Raw genomic sequence first — 18,778 nt, 5'->3', positions numbered from 1 at the left:
CACGAGCGCATCATGAAGGGCCCAACATACTCCAATGTAGCGTTGACACACGCGCACGCTGTGCACAGCGACGCTACGCTGGGAAAACACGGGCACTCTATAATCTGACGCCAGGTGCGCACAGTGTCAGTCGGCGCGGCCCGACGGCAACTGGCGCGAAATGCGACATGATGCATTTCGCGCCAATGCGTTACCCATACGACACCGCTTCTCCCTCTTTTCGTGCCGGAGAGACGCCGGACGCGGAAAAACGCGCATGCGTCAAGGCAACGCAGCGTGGCGCATATCCAGTTTTCTTCTGATTAAAATGATTTCTGAATACCCATTCACTTCATGTAACGCTCATGGTGCCTTCACATGCCTGGCAGAACCGGTGCCTGGCGTGGCAACGCTGGAGTGACGCGACAAAATGAACGCTGGCGAGCACGCGCACCGCGTCCCATCGAAATGTATTAGCACCTTATTGACTGTGATTGATGATTGATATGTGCAGTTTAACTTCCCAAAACCACTATATGATTATGAGAGACGCCGTAGTAGAGGGCTCCGGAAATTTCGACCACCTGGGGTTCTTTAACGTGCACGCTAATTTGAGCGCACGGGCCTGCAACATTTCCGCATCCATCGGAAATGCAGACGCCGTAGCCGAGATTCGATCCCGTGACCTGTGGGTGCTGACAGCAGCCGAGTACCATAGCCATTAGGCTACCACATCGGGGCTTAACTGTGTCATGTAGTCATGTTCTCACATGACACGCAAATTATGATTATAATGTTTGCACCAGTCACATACCTTCGTCATCCATTGACGTCACGGAATACCGAATTTGGCATGTGTGAAGCTATCGAAACGGCCGCGAGCGCATCATAAGTGTGTAATATAGCCATGTTGTTACATGACGCGCATGTCGTGATTGTCATGTTTGGATGTGTCATTTACATATGCGGTCCGTTCGTGTCGCGTAATACCAAGTGTGGTATATGTGAAGCTATATCGAAACGGTCACGAGCGCATCATGAGCGTAGCTTGTAGTCATGTTACATGACTTGTATCTCATGTTTATCATGTTTGCACCAGTATTATACATTCGTCATCCATTCACGTCCCGTAATACCAAATTTTGTATAAGTGAAGCCAGCGAAAAGGCCGCCAGCGCATCGTGAGCGTGGCATGTAGTCATGTTACATGACGCGCATCTCATGATTATCATGCTTGCCCCAGTCGCATACCTTTTCCATCCATTCACGTACCGCAATATTAAATTTGGTATATGTGATGCTAGCGATCTGGCCGCGAGCGCATCATGAGCGTGGCATGTAGTCATCTTGTTACATGACCGTGACGCATGTCACAATTTTCGTGTTAGGGTCTGTCGCTTGTCTTCGCCGTGTAATCATGTCATACCGTACCAGTTTTGCATATGCCATGTGTACGAAACCACCTCAAGAGCTTCAGGGCCATGAAATGTAAATCATGACATTCATCGCAAACATATTATGATTTTCATGTCTTGGCTAATCAAATATCTTCTTCATACAGTCATCTTATGCCATACGAAGCTTGGTAGAGATACCATTATCGAAACGGCCAGGAGAGCTAAAAGTAATAGGCGGCAAGATAGATATATATATATATACGCTCAAAGTCGCCTAAGTTCGCTAAGAAATGCTTCGCGTTTAAAACAAAGTGTTTTTTATCCAGCAGCCATGCCTCTAACGGGAGTTTGACCTCCGAAATATTTCTTCCTCCATGCCGTCAACCAAACTACTAGTGCTGTCCCACTCTCCCAGCCGCGATGCAACACTGGTTTGCAGCCTCCAAGAGAAAATCCTGCTGGTGACCACGAAAACAAATAAATGGTGTAATTACCTATTGCTTTCTACCCTTTCACTATAAGAACAAATTAACAGGTAGGCTCTTTCGTTATCGGCGAGATAAGCTGTTTATTTAATAAAGCCTGCTAAGCCATGCGCACCGAGAAATGGACAGCGCTTCATTGAAATAGCGCAGTGTAGTCACGAATACAGTGCCGCAGCACCAAGACATAAATATAAGGCGAATATAAGCGTCAGTCTGGAACTTACGGGCAACAGAGCGCATGACGATCACGTAGTAAACCCGAGGTGGGTGGCAGCAGCGTCGTTATGCGCAGCCATGTTCTGTTTTTTGAACGCTGCCGTCTGCTCGCTGAAGCGTGCAGACGCCCGGGGGGGGGGGGGGGGGCTTAACAGACACTGCGGAGCGTTTCAATCAAAGTAGCAGTACTAATCGTCCTTCCTATTCGCTGAGAGGCGTTGTAGCCTCCGAAGTGTTAAAGGAAAGTTCTGAGACACAGTATTGGCCGCAAGATAACGCCCAGTCACCGCTTGGTAACAACTGGCTTAAGCACGCCTAGTGTGGAATGCTCCCCTCGTCGTCTGCTAGCCACGTCGTGTTTGCATGCGCACGTGCGTCATAGACATTCCCAAAGGGTGGTTTGTTCGTTCATGTTAGTGCGAGCTTAACCAGTTACGTATGCCTGAAACGTCGTACGAAAGCGTTCGCCCTTGCTCAGCTGTTAATGCACTGAAATAGGAATAGTGAGTGCAACTTTACAGAGTAGTGTGTAGTGTCGTCGTACCCTCTATTCACAAGAATTATTTCAGTGTGGGTGCTGCTTTCTGCTCCAAGACCATCGTAAAATGCAATTGGCATCGTCCCTAACAAGAGGACCATTAAATGGTGAGTCAACGCAGAGCTTTACCTACTCGGTCGTAAACAAAAACAAGCCTCTAGGCCGAGCACTTTCACTTTGTTGTAAGGTGCATGACTATGGCACTATAGTTAATCGATTGGACGATGAACTTTAGTTGTGCGTCATAGTACCAGTACGGAAAGATACATTAGTAAAACTTGTTGGGCTAGTTGGAAAAATACTATTACCAAGTAAAGTGTGGATTGCAAAAAAAGACGAAACGCCAACCACAAGAAAAACACTTTTAAAAATTAAAGCGCATCCACGGAGTAAACGATGATGAGTGGGGCGAAATGTCCATCAGTTCGTCCGTGTATTTGTCCGTCCGTGCGTCCGTCAGTGCGTCCATCTGTGCCTGCGTCTATCCGTGTGCGTGCATCCGTTCGTGCGTGCGTGCGTCCATCTGTCCATGCGTCCGTCTGTCCGTCCGTCAATCCATCCGTCTGTCCGGCCGTCCGTCCGTCTGTCCGTCCATCCGTCCGTGTGTCTACCTGTGGAATGAATATTTGGTAACATGGAACGATTATTTTATCATTTAAGAAAGGGCGTTCAGTCTTTTGTCATTGTGAAAATCAGCATCGATTCGCTTTTCGAATCCTGACGTATAATATTCTCCCTTAATGACCCATATATAAAATTAAAAAGGCGTTCTTTCAGTAACGATGTTAGGTGACACTTTATTAAAATTCTCGATGAAACCGCCTAATGTTTATACCAGTTTCAGTGTCTCGGCATATGAGGAACAAACTATCGTGATTGCAGCACGCTAGCTGATCGAAACTGTGGTCTTGCGAGTGGCAGTAGTAAAATTGGTCCCGGCACCACATTTGACATTTAGGGCAGAGGCGGTGGGGGGAATAGGCGGCGATCACATATTCCTAACTCAGAAGAGATCATGGCTGCACCCAGTGAGCCCTCGTTGAAAGGGTCCATCAGAAAAGGACACGCTCAAGCACGTATACGTGTTCTGCGAACGTCTCATTTTCTAGGTGCATATGACCACCGATGTCGGTGATACTGAGATAGTAAATTAGTTACGTCGCGCACTCTGGTCAGTGAAGGGGGCCTAGAAAATAAGCCATTAAATGATCTACTTGAGCAAACAGATTATTTGCTACATTCAATTTTGCTTGAGGTCGTTAGTGGATATAGAGTAAATTGGGCATGCGTTGCCTAACTATTCACGCAATCCAAGCTTTCTTTCTCCTACCTCTGCTAGGTCAGTTGCCGTGCACCGCACCAAGAAAATAACAATCATCAGCAATTTTTTTTAGAATACAATGATCGTTCACAAAGCAGATGTGTCACCACTATGCGAGTGAAATTAGAAAGTAACAGCTGAGCTGCTCGCAGGGCCCAAGGTACAAGCAGAGCAAAACCTGCGCCTACGAGGCACGTGAAGTCAGCCAGGGATTTTACGAAGCGAGCCTCTTGCTTGCTCATTCCGTCCCTTCAGCGAAGTGCGCGCAGCGGACCAGCGTGCGGGTGCTCTCCAGGCAAAGCCTCTCTTGGCGCCTATTACACGTACTGCATCGAAGCGTGCCAATTGTACAGGTACAGCGCGTGCAGCTCAGAGCACAAAGGCAACACGTAGAGCCTACCCTCGACCCTGCAGCTCACAGTTTCGAGAGTGCTCCTGTAAAAATGTGTATATAGTTACTGTATATGCTCCCAATGGGAAAAGAGTTGCTCACAGGTGCGCCATCATGTTCAGCGGCCTCACAGCAAGGCCACTCGCAGAGCTAGCAAGAAACCAATACGGTTCAATGTTTAGGAATGGGTGACATGCCCCAGACTTATCCTGAGCACGCGCTAATTACGATTGCACTTTTACAGCGAAGCCCTATAAGGCTATCGCGTGCCCTGGCAAAATCGACGCGTAAACTGCAATCTTACAACGTTTGGCCGATTTCGGGGGCAGTATGTATTGATTGATGGTTGATTGATGTGTGGGGTTTAACGTCCCGAAACCACCACATGATTATGAGAGATGCCGTAGTGGAGGGCTCCGGAAATTTCGACACTTGGGGCTCTTTAACGTGCACCCAAATCTGAGCACACGGGCCTACAACATTTCCGCCTCCACCGGAAATGCAGCCACCGCAGCCGGGATACGAACCCACGACCTGCGGGTCAGCAGCCGAGTACCTTAGCCACTAGACCACCACGGCGGGGCTATTTATGAGACACGCCGTAGTGCAGGGCCCCAATTATTTCGACCACCTGGGGCTATTTAACGTCCACCCAAATCTGAGCTCATGGGCCTACAACATTTCCGCCTCCACCGAAAATGCCAATGCCGCAGCCGGGATTCAAACCCCCGATCTGCGGGTCAGCAAACCGAGTACCTTAGCCACTAGACCACTACGGTGGGGCGGGGGCAGTATGTAGCAGTGGCTCATATATGCAGCAGAATCGAAGGAAATAGGTGTGAACTGAAGCGAATCAACTATTCTGTAAGTGGACTAAAGGAGATAGGGTTAGACGCGATTAGAGACAGACGTTAAATTTGTACAATAGTTTCCAAAGCGAGGCGAATGTATACTGCATGAAGTGAAGTTGTATGTGGCTAGGCTATGAGCAAAAGTGCGTCCATTTATCCATGATGTTAATCGAAACTTCGTTGCGTGCTCAAGAGTAATACAGCGAAGGCCTATCCTACTACCGCAGCTTTCCCATGCGTGCTACTATCAAACAGCTCAAAAGTTCGCCTGTTATTTTAGAGCAAAAATAGCGCATTTATATTCTGCAACGCTCACATCGCTTTTAGATCTGTCCGGAAGGCAGAACTATTTGCATTTAAAGGCGTTTGATAGAAACTTCACCACGTGTGGTTGACTATCAGGTGAGTGCATTTTGGCCGCCTAAGCAAGCTGATCACTGACCATTGCCAAAAGAGCAGTGCACGTACTATTACGCTGGTGAGCCCTGAGAGCGGCATCTATTATCGACCACCATTCACAACTGCTTCGCTGTTCAAAAAAGTAGTGATAATAGAGCTGACGCAACCTAGTCGGCGCGGGAAAAACCAGCTAAGTTCAATGCTTCCCTGCAAATGTTCTAATGAACTCACGACAATTTTCTCTTCATAGAAACCTAAAGAAGGCCTTGCTGCTCGAATATTGAAGATTTTTGAGCTTCAGCTTGGATAGCCTTGTCCCTTTTTCACTAATGCCGGACCATATATTGTCAAATTGAAGTAGAAACAATTCCCGAAATGTTCGTCAGAAGATGAAACAACTCCGCGTAGACAAAGTACATCGTAGCCTGGAAGCCCACCCAATAACGTTGTTCTACACTAAAAATGAAACAGTTATTCCCTCATACCCTTTCAATCTTACTGCCCGTTTTTACTGTAGCCTGCATCAATTTCTAGTTGTTTTTTTGGCAATATCTCTTCATAAGCATTCGGCATAATGCTTCAAGAAAAGTCTCAGCAAATTTCATTTAATTAGGGACACCAAAGAGCAAAACGATTTTTCACGTACCAGCAAAGTACCATTTCACAATCCCAAAAACACCACACTTACCACAACGAAACGCTTGGCAAGCAAAAAAACACGCGAAAAGAAAATGCTGGTGGCGCCATGACCTTGAAATTCCCGCGACCAACACCGTGACGTGAGAAAGTTTGAAGACGTCTACTGAGGCATATGTAGCTTCCAATCGGCAAAAATTAAGTACATTGCAATCTGTGGCTGCCATATACTTAGCATATAAATTTCCAAGAAATTTCACGGTGGTAATGTTACGAAAGTGTCGTAAATACATTCTGAAATTTCTTGCGTCAGACGTGAAGATTTCACGCTAAACTTGAAAATTGAACTTCAGCCTTAATTTTCTCCGCTAATGATGAACTAATCATAGTGAAAGATGCGGTATTACAGTTGTCAGAGTGCACTTTGTGAATCTACACCAAGCCCTGGTTCCTCTTGAGTGTATTCGGAAAATTTCTATGACGTTCACAGATGTCTCTGAATACAACGGGAAACAATTTTAAAAGCTATCACTGAATGTGGAAGCGTTTTTCAGTATTCCGTCGTGAATACTAGCAGCTGCTCCGTACACCCCATTCCCACTGGAATGACATTTTTAGTCGCGACATTATCTATTTAAAAAAAGAAAATTAACCACGACGCTGAGCAGAAAACGAGGACGGAGCCAAATATACAAAAATTTCTCTAATCGGCGCTCGGGACACTAAAAACAAGAAATGTGTTAATGAAAAAAATAGCCCTAGGTTTTTGAAAACAAAAAAGATGCACAGAAGCACAGGGCTGACCCTTTTAAACATTTAATACTAATATTTTGTAATTAAGTTTGTTTTATAAACAGTTCCTAGCTTATACGAGAAGTATTGCGAAAAGACGCTTAAAAACAAAGAAAGAAACTAACACTCGGCCAATCTGGTGCATTGGGTAAGAGCCACGAGAAGAGGAAGAAGACGCTACTCCCAACGAGGTCTTATTTTGAAAAGGCTGCGCAATGCCCAGTGGCTCGCACCGGTACTTTGCACGTGCCAAACAACGCGAACAAGGATCGGAACAAAAAAGGCACATTTATGTACTACCTCATATCCATGCATGCTCCTGAAAAGCTTTTCCTTACTGCGCAGCACAAAAGTATCACTGGTACAATCACAATCTTTCTTTTCAATGTGAAAAGCCTCCAGTAGTTCTCTCACCTGCGCCGGGCAATTGGTACGTATGAGCGTTTAAAACGCGGCTGTCATACCATGCGATATCGTACACAGCACAAACAACCTTAAGTCAAGTTTTTATCTTAAAAATTGGGCATTAGAAAATGACTATGCATTGCCATTTTCGGGGGTTACTCACCTTTTGGTGGCCATCATTGTGCTCCAAGGTACTATGCTCTTCGAACGCATCAAGCCGGTTCACCATTCCAAGCGATCATTTACGAAGCAGAAACCTGACAAACGTTTGGGAGCGTCCTCTGCTGTGCCGCTACTTTTCTGGCCCCGACCACCGACGCCTGTCGTCGTTCTCCGTTTCTCAGAGACGGAATGGGCGATTCGAGGAAGCAGAGGACAACAAAACGCACGTACGAAAAAAAGATGTTTTATCGCTGTAGTCTACTGAAAATTAGGATTAGAATTAAATGTGGCAGTAATTTTATTGTTTGGCAGCTATAAATTTGGTTATAGCCTCAGGGACGTCCGCTCTTTGGTATTTGACTACATAATTGAAACAAAGCGATTGCCATGTTAAAATGCCTTATATATATAGCCAGCCGTGAGCAGCTGCTCACGGCTGGTTATTCTTTCGCCCTCTTTTCTTTCTTCTAATTTACATTCCATTTGTTCTAATACCTTCCACTATACATTCCTTGGCATTATTTTCTGTTAGATTTCATAATATTGTGTCAAAAACACGGAAAAACGATCCCTTAGGTACACACTTCTTTCCCATATATATATATATATACATTATATATATATATATATATATATATATATATAGTGGGAGTAATAATTCAATGGGCCAGTTAGTCTTCGTGAAGGTATGGGATATGGCACAACGGGAGCGTTGTCAACAAGGATAAATATATTTATTTCCCAACAGTTTCGGGAGGGGACCTCCCTTCATCAGGGGATGAGTTATACTCATCCCCTGATGAAGGGAGGTCCCCTCCGGAAACTGTTGGGAAATAAATATATTTATCCTTGTTGACAACGCTCCCGTTGTGCCATATCCCATACCTTCACATATATATATATATATATATATATATATATATATATATATATATATATATATATATATATATATATATATATATATATATATATAGTATAACTCATCCGCTGATGAAGGGAGAACCCCTCCAAAAACTGTTGGGAATTAAATATATTTATCCTTGTTGACAACGCTCCCGTTGTGCCATATCCCATACCTTGACGAAGAATAACTGGCCCTTTGAAATATAAATATTACTCCCAGCAGTGTGTATATATATATATATATATATATATATATATATATATATATATATATATATATATATATATATATATCATTCGTTTTAGATTGAATATTACCTCTGTCTCAAATCGCATTTGATAGCACGCATTGATCCCTGCTCAAATATACTCCTTTTTCGATTTTCGGCTTCTCCTTCTATATAATTTTTTTAAGCCCAAAATTACTTTGTGATTTTAAATACCTAAGCCTTTTACTTAAAGATCCTGCCGCCCTGTTCTTGACCGATCCCCCTTTGTGGGTGTGTGCCAGAAGAACAAGGATCTTCATCACCATCATCATTATCATCATCATCATCATCATTCTCTGCCGGTTGTCCCTGCTTACTTCTGGTAGAGCAGCTATCAACTGAGTTCTAGTAGCGCTTCTCTTGTACGCTCTTTTTGGTTTTAACGCGAGAGTGATAAAGAGCTCGTTTCGCAGGAGTTCCGATGTCGGCGTCGGTTTTTGTTTTCAGCGATAAATCATCACCTTATTGCGTACGACACTAAGCATTATGATTTTATATCGAAAGACAATAATAAAAGCGTGCTTTTTCTTATTACTCCGCAGTAGGAAAATTCTTTATAGTCCAAACAAAGGATCATCAGTTTCAACTGACGAAGAAATAAAACAAATGCTAAACGATAAAGCGAGAGGTATAGAAAACAGATTCTCATCTCTCCTATCACCTTACACTAAATGTTACACACAGAGTGGCGATTTCAGTGAGTTATTAATGACTAAGCTGGCCACAGTTATGCAAGCACTTCTAAATTCTGCACTTTTGTGATGACGGAATAACCACAAAAACGTTAAAAATCCGTTTCAATGAGGCTCCTGATATTCATTACCTCTGGGTAAATATTCTATAAAAGGGACATGAATTCCTTTTAGTTGAAAAACTCCTAAAACAATTCCAGTTCTTAAATAAACTGCGCAGGATTCACCCTGGACAATATTAGACCCATTGGGCTAACTTCTAATCTGGTTAAATTATAGAAATATTTTTTTCATGCTCGTCTTATTCAATTAGTAGAGAACAAGAAAATCCTGAGCCACTTCCAAATCCGTTCTAGACCTGGATGCTTTGTTTCGCACACCTATGGAGACTTTGGAGAGCCGAATCAAACTAGCGTGCCGCCACAGACATATAGCAGCCCTAGTAACATTAGATATCTCAAAAGCCTACGACAGCGTAGAACATTAAATATTATTGGATCAAATAAAATTTCACATCCCTAACGACATGGTGACGTGGTTTATCAGTTTAAATATTGAAGGGTGTTTTATTGCTCAGTAAAATGTCATTCCTCAAATATACATTCACAGTTATGAGGACTTCCTCGGAGATCAGTTACCTCGCCTTTTGTTTTAAATATATTCATAAGCACAATTCCCAGCCATGATGGAGTATACACATATGTATAGGCAGATGACCACCTTTTTCGCTTCAGATACTGATATACATTCATCATACATTCACTTACAATCGTATTTGTGTGCCATTCAAAATTGGTTAAATGCTATTTGTTTATGTCTTAATGTTAAAAAAGCGCAATTACAGTTTTCCCTTTGGATAGCCCTGTTACTATCACACTAACTTGCAACCTGCAGAATATACCACAGGAGAATTCGGTAAAATGTCTGGGGGTTATTTATGATAACAACATCCTTTGACATACCCACATTGAATAAATAGCCAAGAAAGTAGTACGGGTGCTAGGAGTCCTACGAAGGCTACGCAACAGTAGATTGGGGAAGCGGATAGACTCATCCATTACAACATACAAAATGTACGTACGCCCCGTTTTAGAATTCGGATGTGTTTTATATTCGGCTGCACCAGCTTATAAACTGCGTTCTCTGGTGCTCCTAGAAAGAGAGGTCTATATGGTCACGTCCTGGATTACCGAAATTCGTCACCAATAATGTTCAGCACTTAGAGGCAAGTTTGTCCTCTCTTTTTGCAAATTTAGAATACTAGCGGTACAAATATTTCTGAAGTTTTACGAGTACCCTTTGAAATTATTATTTTATGCACCAGCTAATTTTTTTTTCCTGCTTATTTGCCTCGATTTCAGACTCCACAGTTGGGACACGTACAATCACTCGCGGGTCTAATAGATGTTAAACTGTGCGAAATCTCTTCCATTAGCAATGCAAGGCACATTAATGCAATCATTTTTGATTATATATATCCAAATCATTCAAAAATTTCGTCTTCACAGTTGTAAATGGCCATCTGCAACAGCATTTAGACGAGAGAAGTATAATAAACATCTTAGCTATAGATACCTCACAATGTGAAAAGATCTGCAGGCATTGGCATTTTTTCTGAGGCCTTCAACTGATCCTTTTCTCCCCGGTTTCTTGTCCCCGGTTTCTTGTCAGTACATTCGGCAGAATTTATGGCGGATTTACAGCCCACCAGCCTCAAGTGTGGCTATAGTTACCGATTCGTTATCTTTGTATTCGGCGCTCACTTCCAATAGTATTTCGTATTTATAACGCACGTTTCAGTTTCCGGTCCCAACTTATAACTATAATCAGACTGATCTGGGTTCCAGATCAAAAATGAATTAAATGACCCATGCTCTGGTGAAATCCACTCTGAATGGTCCGGTACTTTGAATTATTCCCACAGCAGCATTCATAATACGGGACAGATTGCGAGGGCATGCCATAATTCAAGACCCTAGTAAAACATTAATCACTCACATAAACGAATATGGACACCTCTTGTTTCCTTGGCGTACCAAGTTCTGGTAAACAGACAAAGAAGTTATTTTTACAAAATTACGCTATAGAGTTCCCAAAATAAATTACTACATGCATAGATCTGGTCTTTCTCCTTCCCTTCTTTGCTCATTGTGTAGCTAGCATGAAACAATCAACCGTTTCTTTTTATCATGTAGTTGATTCAAGTTACTGAGTAAAACATTCCTAATGCGGCTTTTACTAAAACTACATTAGATTTTATTATTTCTAATATTCTTTCCTCGGAAGCACCCTCATTAGGTCATTGGCACCGGGATGTCTGTTTTGCTGTAGAAATATTATTAATCGAATCAAAGCGGTTTTGATTGGAAATCTCTCATTTATTAAAATGTTAGTTTGTTCAAACAATTTCATAAGTCATTAGATTTACAAGTTATATGTGATTCCCTCTATCTTAGTACTTGTCTCTTGGCCAATCTCCCAAAGTGGGTGTGAACCATCTATTTAGGCCATTATAATGATCATTATTATAAGTAGTATGGATGGAAAAGAGAATAAAGCTCACCGCACCTGCAGTGCTCGCTTTCCGACGCTATGCTGAACTCTCCAGGCCAGCCTTACCCAGCCCAGGTGTTGCAAGTTCTGTCAACAATGCAACGGTTTCTCAACAGGTTCAACAGAGCGGTTGTCGGAGATCAGCAGACAACGAAGAAAAAGTGATGGTGGGCTGCTGTCTCCACAGCTAGCGCCAAGAAGTGCATGGTGGGCTACCATTATCATCATGAACATTTAGTAATCCAATCTTGCCGTTAAAGAGATTGATTGGCTGCGTCCCGCGGCTCTGTCTTTCTGGCCGCGCCATACTTATCGAATACCGGTGTTCCGCGACAGCGGTTATTCACCGACCTGTTGCCACCCCCCCCCTCCCACCCCATTTGGGAAGAACCCCGCCCCTGGGGCATAGACATCGAGACATTCTGCGACCGTGGCCCTGACGACGTCGCTGATGATGCCCACCTTTTCCGGCCAGGACGCGAGAAAATCGGTTCTCGACTTCACTGATGACCTTTTCGTGTACTCGACCGTTCGCGTCTGCTCGGAGTACGAAAGGCTCCGCCAGGTACTCCCAGTTGCCCTGCGCGGCGCCGCAGAATGATGGTGGCGTCTTCAACCTTCATTCTAGTCTTAGAACCAGTTCATCGCGGCCTTCAGGGAAGAGTTCCTGGTGATCGCCTATGACTACCATATCCGGCATGAGTTCGACGCCCGAACGCAACACCCAGAGGAGGGTCAGCGAGGTCATGTTCGGGCTATGCAGGAGCTATTCCGTCGGGTGTACCTTACTGCTCCTGAGGCCGTTAAGGTCTCGCACGTCATGCGGCGTTGCCACCCAGTTTCTAGCTAAACCTGTTACGCCACTCTTTTCGTTCCCTCGAGGAGCATGCTCGCTTTGCTCAGCAAATTGCCGAGCCGTCTACTCCGGCCGTACCCATCGTCGCGAAAGAGACAGTTGAGCTCCAAGGAGACGCGGCAGAGGTTTATTGGTGCCGAAAAGTTGCATTGGGTGCCGACGACGTTGGAGCGAACGTCGACTCCATGAGGGACGTTGACGGGATGCGAGACGACCCTGCGGAGCTAGCGAAGGTAGCGATCATGAATGCAGCCACAAAGTACCGGGATGACGAAGCAGCAGACGTGAAGAAAAGGAAGAAGGTGGGGACGAAGATGAAATTGACGGAGACACGAGAATAACACTAAATGAATGGAAGTCTGGCACCGAGTGGTCCGCGCTCGTTACCTTGAAAGGAATAAGGCTGCCCTTCAAGCTGAAGTGGATCGTCTGAAGCAGTACACATAACGGCACATTAGCCACATCAGCCAGTTAGAACGCGAGTTGGGAAGCATGAATGATGAACATGATGGTCTCATGCACGGTGGTTACGTGACATCTGCCTGCTTGCAAACCGTGCATGTGAAGTTTTATTGAGCACCTCGCCCACCATCCCCTCTCTCGGAGCAGGTGCTGGTTGGCAGGAAAGTTCCGCCGATGGAATGTTTCTGCATGGCAGCGCTGCGTGTGTCTGCATTCTTCTGACAGTTTTTTTTAATCACTATTTACTAAAGCCACAGCTTTCAAAAGGATAGATATTGCCTATAATTCGCGATTCTCTCGTCGTAGATTACTGCCATAAAAAATCTTATCTTCTTTGAATGCGAATCTGCATGTTCACGATGACTGGAACTTTTCGAAACTGTTGCATAACATGAATGCGTGCGTACCTAACATCCGTCGCGACATGTAAACTGCACTTTTATACGAGCTACGGCATTGGCGGCAGCATGGTTTTGAGCTGCTGTGCGTGGGGCCACCGGAAAACTGAAATTCCCGTTTACTGCACATCATTCGGATCAGAGATCAAAAATTTTCGTAGCATTCAGGATAAACGAACGAATGAGGAATGGATGATCAGGTGTGACCTTCTAAACAACGTCTACTCAAAAGCCTTTTGGGGGGGGAGTTGCTCGCCACCGTGTCCATCCCCCGACCTCTTCAAGAAGGACTGACCCGTCGCTTTCAAAGCATATCCGTGTCTGCATTCCTGCGTTCAAAGAACCAGCAAACCGCTCGCACGTGTCCTGTCAGGGCACAGAATGAAAGCTGGGCTAAAGCCAACTTTTACGCACGGCTGAACTTGTTTGAGCGCCCAAAAGACAGGCTACCAAAATATATATTCCTTGTGTGGATAGTGGCGCTTCATACAAGGGGGTCAAAGTAAACTTCCCAGATGGATGCGACAACACAAGAACGACGTACCCAAGTTTGATTGACCAGCAAATGCACCAGCCGAACACAGAGGGGTTAGCGATCACCGCATCACTTTTGGCAACTCCCGCGTCATCGACTTTGAGGTCAGTTACCATGAGCGGCTTTTTCTGGAGTCGTAGTTCATTCGGGCAACACCAGAAAGTATGAACTGGTCTACGTGTGTCCTGTCACGTCTGTATTTTCTTGCACTACGGCACACCAGTCAAAATAAGCGTGACCCCTCAAATTGATGAGAAGGCGTGTCGAACTCTGTTGTTCTCTGGTTCGCCGCAGTAACCACTGAAGTACGAGCTAGAACCGAAACATCGGGATCTCCTCATTTTAAATTTAAAAAAAGCAGTTTTTATTTTTATAGATCCGGCTGGTTTTTGTCCTCTTTTTCTAATGTTACTCTGTATAAGGTATTTTCCGTCTTCTACCTCGTCTTTATGACTGTTCAGAGCACAACAACCACGTGTTCGCACTGGCCTCACTAGCGTTTTTCTTAGCAATGGCTGCAGAAGGGAACAGTAAGACATTTTTGAAGTGAATGACCCGTTTTTCGTTCGTGAACCATCAGAGGTATCACAGTGCCTGCTTAACACTTTCGCAACAGGAGGGCCAGGTCTTTCAACTGGCATCAAGCACCTTTCTTATTCTGTACCGCACTGAGCTGCTGCCTAAATTGTTTAAGAAAATATCGAATAGAATGGTACAACTCGATTTAAAAGCACAATAGGCCCAAGCGTCAGCCAGTTCATGGATCTTCTACTGCTGTATCTTTCCTCCACTGTCGTCAAACAAGATGATGTCCTGTATGTGCAGCGTGACGGCGTCTGCATCAGGTCCTAAAACCGTGATTCTAAATTACCTACTTTTAGCGCGTTACGGCCGGAAGCGACAAGAAGGAAAAAGGTGTTTGGTGTCGTGAAGACCTTCCAGTATGTGGACAATTTTAGTTTTGTTCCTGGGCAGCTTATGAAGAAACCAATAACAGGATCAACCAAATCTTTGTCTGCTTCTGGATGGCTTTTCTTGGGTTTTCATTCACCACAAAACTTCAGGCGAACGGCCATGTTTTCTTAATCTCGAGCTGTCCTTTGGTGAAGTGCACACGTGCTGGCAAAATGTACACTGAAATAAGGGCCTTCTGCCATTTGCGTGTCACCATTTCAAGCTCGTCAAACGTGTCATCACGCGTTCCAGAACAAAAGACGTCTTGATTAGGTCTTGTTCCCGCCAAGTTGTGCGCGGGCTTTTCATCAAGTTCAGGTTGATTGCAGTAGGCTTGCCCGATTAGGTCTATCAGAGGTCATCATATGGGGCCAGCTGAGCTCTTTCACTATAACCACCGACCTTGGAACGACGGAGCGCAATTTGCTGTAATTTTGTTTATACATGGCGGGTACCGCCCCATCAAGAAAGCTGCCATACGCACCAGCCTGAACGTTGTTTATTCGGCGCCCATTAAACCCCGTTAGTGTACAGGAGAGTGAAGAAGTCATGTCGTGCGTATTGTAAGTGCCAGAAAAAACACGTCGCATGCTTTGTTTCGCGCAAAGTTGTTCTCAACGAGGTTCCCACATCCTGCAGCAGCATGCACGTAGCACCGATTAGCTGCTATGTAGATAATCACTTGCGGCAGCATTTTAACATTTGAACTGAAACATGTAACAACTTGGCCGTACATTTTGCTGAATGCGGTTGGGCCCGAAACTTACTCCAGTGGCGGATTGCGCACCGCTACCCATGCAGATAACCGCGCCCGCGAGATATATATGAAGCCTTTTCCATCCATGCTGTAGGGGATTCGTGTATTAGCTCGCTATCAATTACGCAAACACACAGAGAGATGAGTATCGGTGCAGTTGAGCGTTTAACGCCACTAGAAAAATTAAGGCAAATACGCATGTATCAAAAAAATCTTCTCCTTCGTTTGCCGCCTTTACAGAATACGTATATTTGTACACAAAAAACACTTATATGTTGGCAATCGGCACCGCTTCTTTTTGGTCTTCTTCGTCTTTGTTGTTCGTGCTCTTTTCCACTATGCATATGTACTAACAAGCTCAGGTTCGTACTGTGTATCATTTCGAAGTTTTATCCGGTGACTCTGCGAGAATACGACCGCTGACGAACAGCTTACTTTTCTTAGCACTGTCCGTGTTCTTCGTATATCTCTTTCTCATTTGGCACATTGAGGCGAGTTATCCGCGGTGGCCGGGCTCGAAGGCTACCACGTGTTTGGGCCCGGTCAAAGTCCCTAGATTTGACACCCTTTCTTTCTTAAGGTAAAAGAGAAGCATCTGCGGTCTCTAGGCCCAGCAGCTCAGCAAGGAAGAAACGTGGGTGAACTCACACGCTCACTCTGCGCCCCGTCGTGAGTTGAACATGCCTTTCATAACAGCTTCTATTCGTTTTAATAGTCCTTCGCTTTCACTCTGGCGTACTGCTGATATAATACTGACAACAGCGCAACACAGGACAATGGATAGGGAGAACGCAGACTTACAACTAAAAATGATTTTTGAAAAGGAGCTGAATATAAAGAAAAAAACATCTGGGCAAAATATTTCAGACCAATATTTACAAAAAACAGAGGAATAACCTGACGTAACTTACGATGGTCATGCGCGCGGGACAAATATTGTACTTTTTTTCCGCCAAAACAATGAACGGGATACTCACGAAGTTATTGCCCAGTATACCGATTTCTGCTGCTGCCTCAATCTACGCGTTAGTTGAGAACAACATTGGACCACCACTCGGTACTTTTCAATAAAGGTTTGCACCCAGGAATGCCATACGCGCTGCAATGTAAAAGAAATGGGCTGTTTGTCCCACGTTCATGACCACCGTATAATTGACGTAAGGTTATTCCTCTTTTTGGTTTTCCTTTTTTTTTGAAGTATTGGTTTGCGAGCTTTAGGTGAAAGAAAGGATCTGCCCTCCAAAGCTTACCCGGCGTGGGGTCCACTTCCTGTTGCCCCTTCGCAAAGATATTCCGGTGGCTTGCGTCAACTGTGACGCCCAGTCGGATGGCGCGACTACCTCCCATGGCGGTGACTTCACGCTGTTTGCCTCGCCGGTAGTGCAGCTCGTCGAAGTCTTGCTGTGGCAGCCGTTAAAAGTGTTTGTCGCAGGGGCCTGATCTGTGTTGCAAGTGACGGCGGTACTTGTCGAGGGCAGGTGAGCCAATTCTGCAGCTGCGCCCGAGGTTCTGCTGTTCAGGTGAATTAGCTTCATGGTCTCAGAAGTGGCCCGCACATGTCATAATCCGTTATATGGATGAAGCTGAACAAGGCATGCTTGAGAACTTCTTAGGGTGCGTAAGCATGCATTTGATCCCTTACAGTTTATTACAAAAATGAGAAGAAAATAAAACAGCACTACATGGCGCACACATAAGCAGACGGCCCACGCAACAACAATGAAAGTCACTGCTGTATGACACGAGATCTTTGTAATAGATGATATTCAGCAGACTCGGTGAAAGTTAGCTGACGTATGTCTCTCCTTTCTTTTTTATTAGGAAGGCTGCTACGACCCCCGTGTTACTTTATGATGACGTGCCAGATAGCTCATGCAGATTGTAATCCACAGTCAGGGCAGCGAAGTGCAAAGTGCGAATGAACTGTGCCTTTAGGGGAGCTGGGGTGCTCTCTAAGCCAAACGTTCAAATACTCACACGACTGTCCAACACAACACTATCTAAACTCGAAAGAAATTTTGCATACTGCATATACTGTTTAGCGGTCACCAACTGCGTCTCATAATGTGTTATGCGTTGAATGCGTTTTGCACGTTCTTTAGAGTCAGGGTGGTTCTGGAAAGCTTGACAGTAAATAACACGAGCTCTAATATTTGTTCAAAAATCACGTCAACCCCTTGTAGAGTATGTTGCCAAATGCCCAAAAGAACGAATCATCGAGGAGCGGGCGAAACTATCGCCCAAGACGATATGGTTGAGGTGTGCATGCACACGTGGTCGGGGGCAGATGACGTTCAGCATCAACGACACTTTCTTTTTCAAGTGGCGTGAAAGTTTGTGGAAGTAAGTGCTCGGGCAGTCTGCTCCTTTTCATCTTTCGTTGTTTTTTTTTTGGCAGTGTGATGTTGTTGCATCATGACACACAAATTTGCCCTAGCTTCCGCGCTTCTAATGGCGAATTTCACTCATTGAGCGGGTGCAAGTTTTCTTGCTCCAAAGCTGACAACCCACGTTTCGCTGGTATATTCGGAGCAAGTTCGCATTTTCCACTAGTAGATTTGGAGCAATCCACTCCGCGACGGAGCGTTCCGCGTGATCCATCTTGCAGAGACGGATTTAGCCGGAATGCATTGCCGTCATTTCCGGTACAGCCGGGCAGCTGTGTTACCCGACTGTACGACGAAAATGCTGTAGGCCCGTGTGCCCAGATTCGGGTGCACGTTAAAGAACTCCAGGTGGTCTGAATTTCCGGAGCCCTCGACAACGGCGTCTCTCATAATCATATGACAGTTTCGGGACGTTAAACCCCACATATCAATCAATA

General features: G+C 44.8%; 1 protein-coding gene across 2 annotated transcripts in view; it reads right to left on the bottom strand.

The window, feature by feature from the left end:
- Nucleotides 1-17,652, bottom strand: part of LOC142785320 (uncharacterized) — a 31,789-nt gene extending 14,137 nt beyond the window's left edge. The window contains exon 1 of one of the 2 annotated variants that reach the window (XM_075883759.1): nt 17,205-17,652. In XM_075883759.1, coding sequence (XP_075739874.1) covers nt 17,205-17,489 — 285 coding nt within the window. In that variant the 5' untranslated portion in view covers nt 17,490-17,652. Of the gene's footprint in view, nt 1-7,573; nt 7,722-17,204 lie in introns of those variants that run through there. The other variant, XM_075883762.1, reaches the window with a different exon arrangement.
- Nucleotides 17,653-18,778: the final 1,126 nt, after the last annotated feature.

The sequence above is a fragment of the Rhipicephalus microplus genome, chromosome 2 (genome assembly GCF_043290135.1).
Source record: "Rhipicephalus microplus isolate Deutch F79 chromosome 2, USDA_Rmic, whole genome shotgun sequence".
NCBI classification, from domain to species: Eukaryota; Metazoa; Arthropoda; class Arachnida; order Ixodida; family Ixodidae; genus Rhipicephalus; species Rhipicephalus microplus.
Note: the sequence above shows the minus strand (reverse complement) of the source record. Positions and strands in the feature narration are given on the sequence as shown.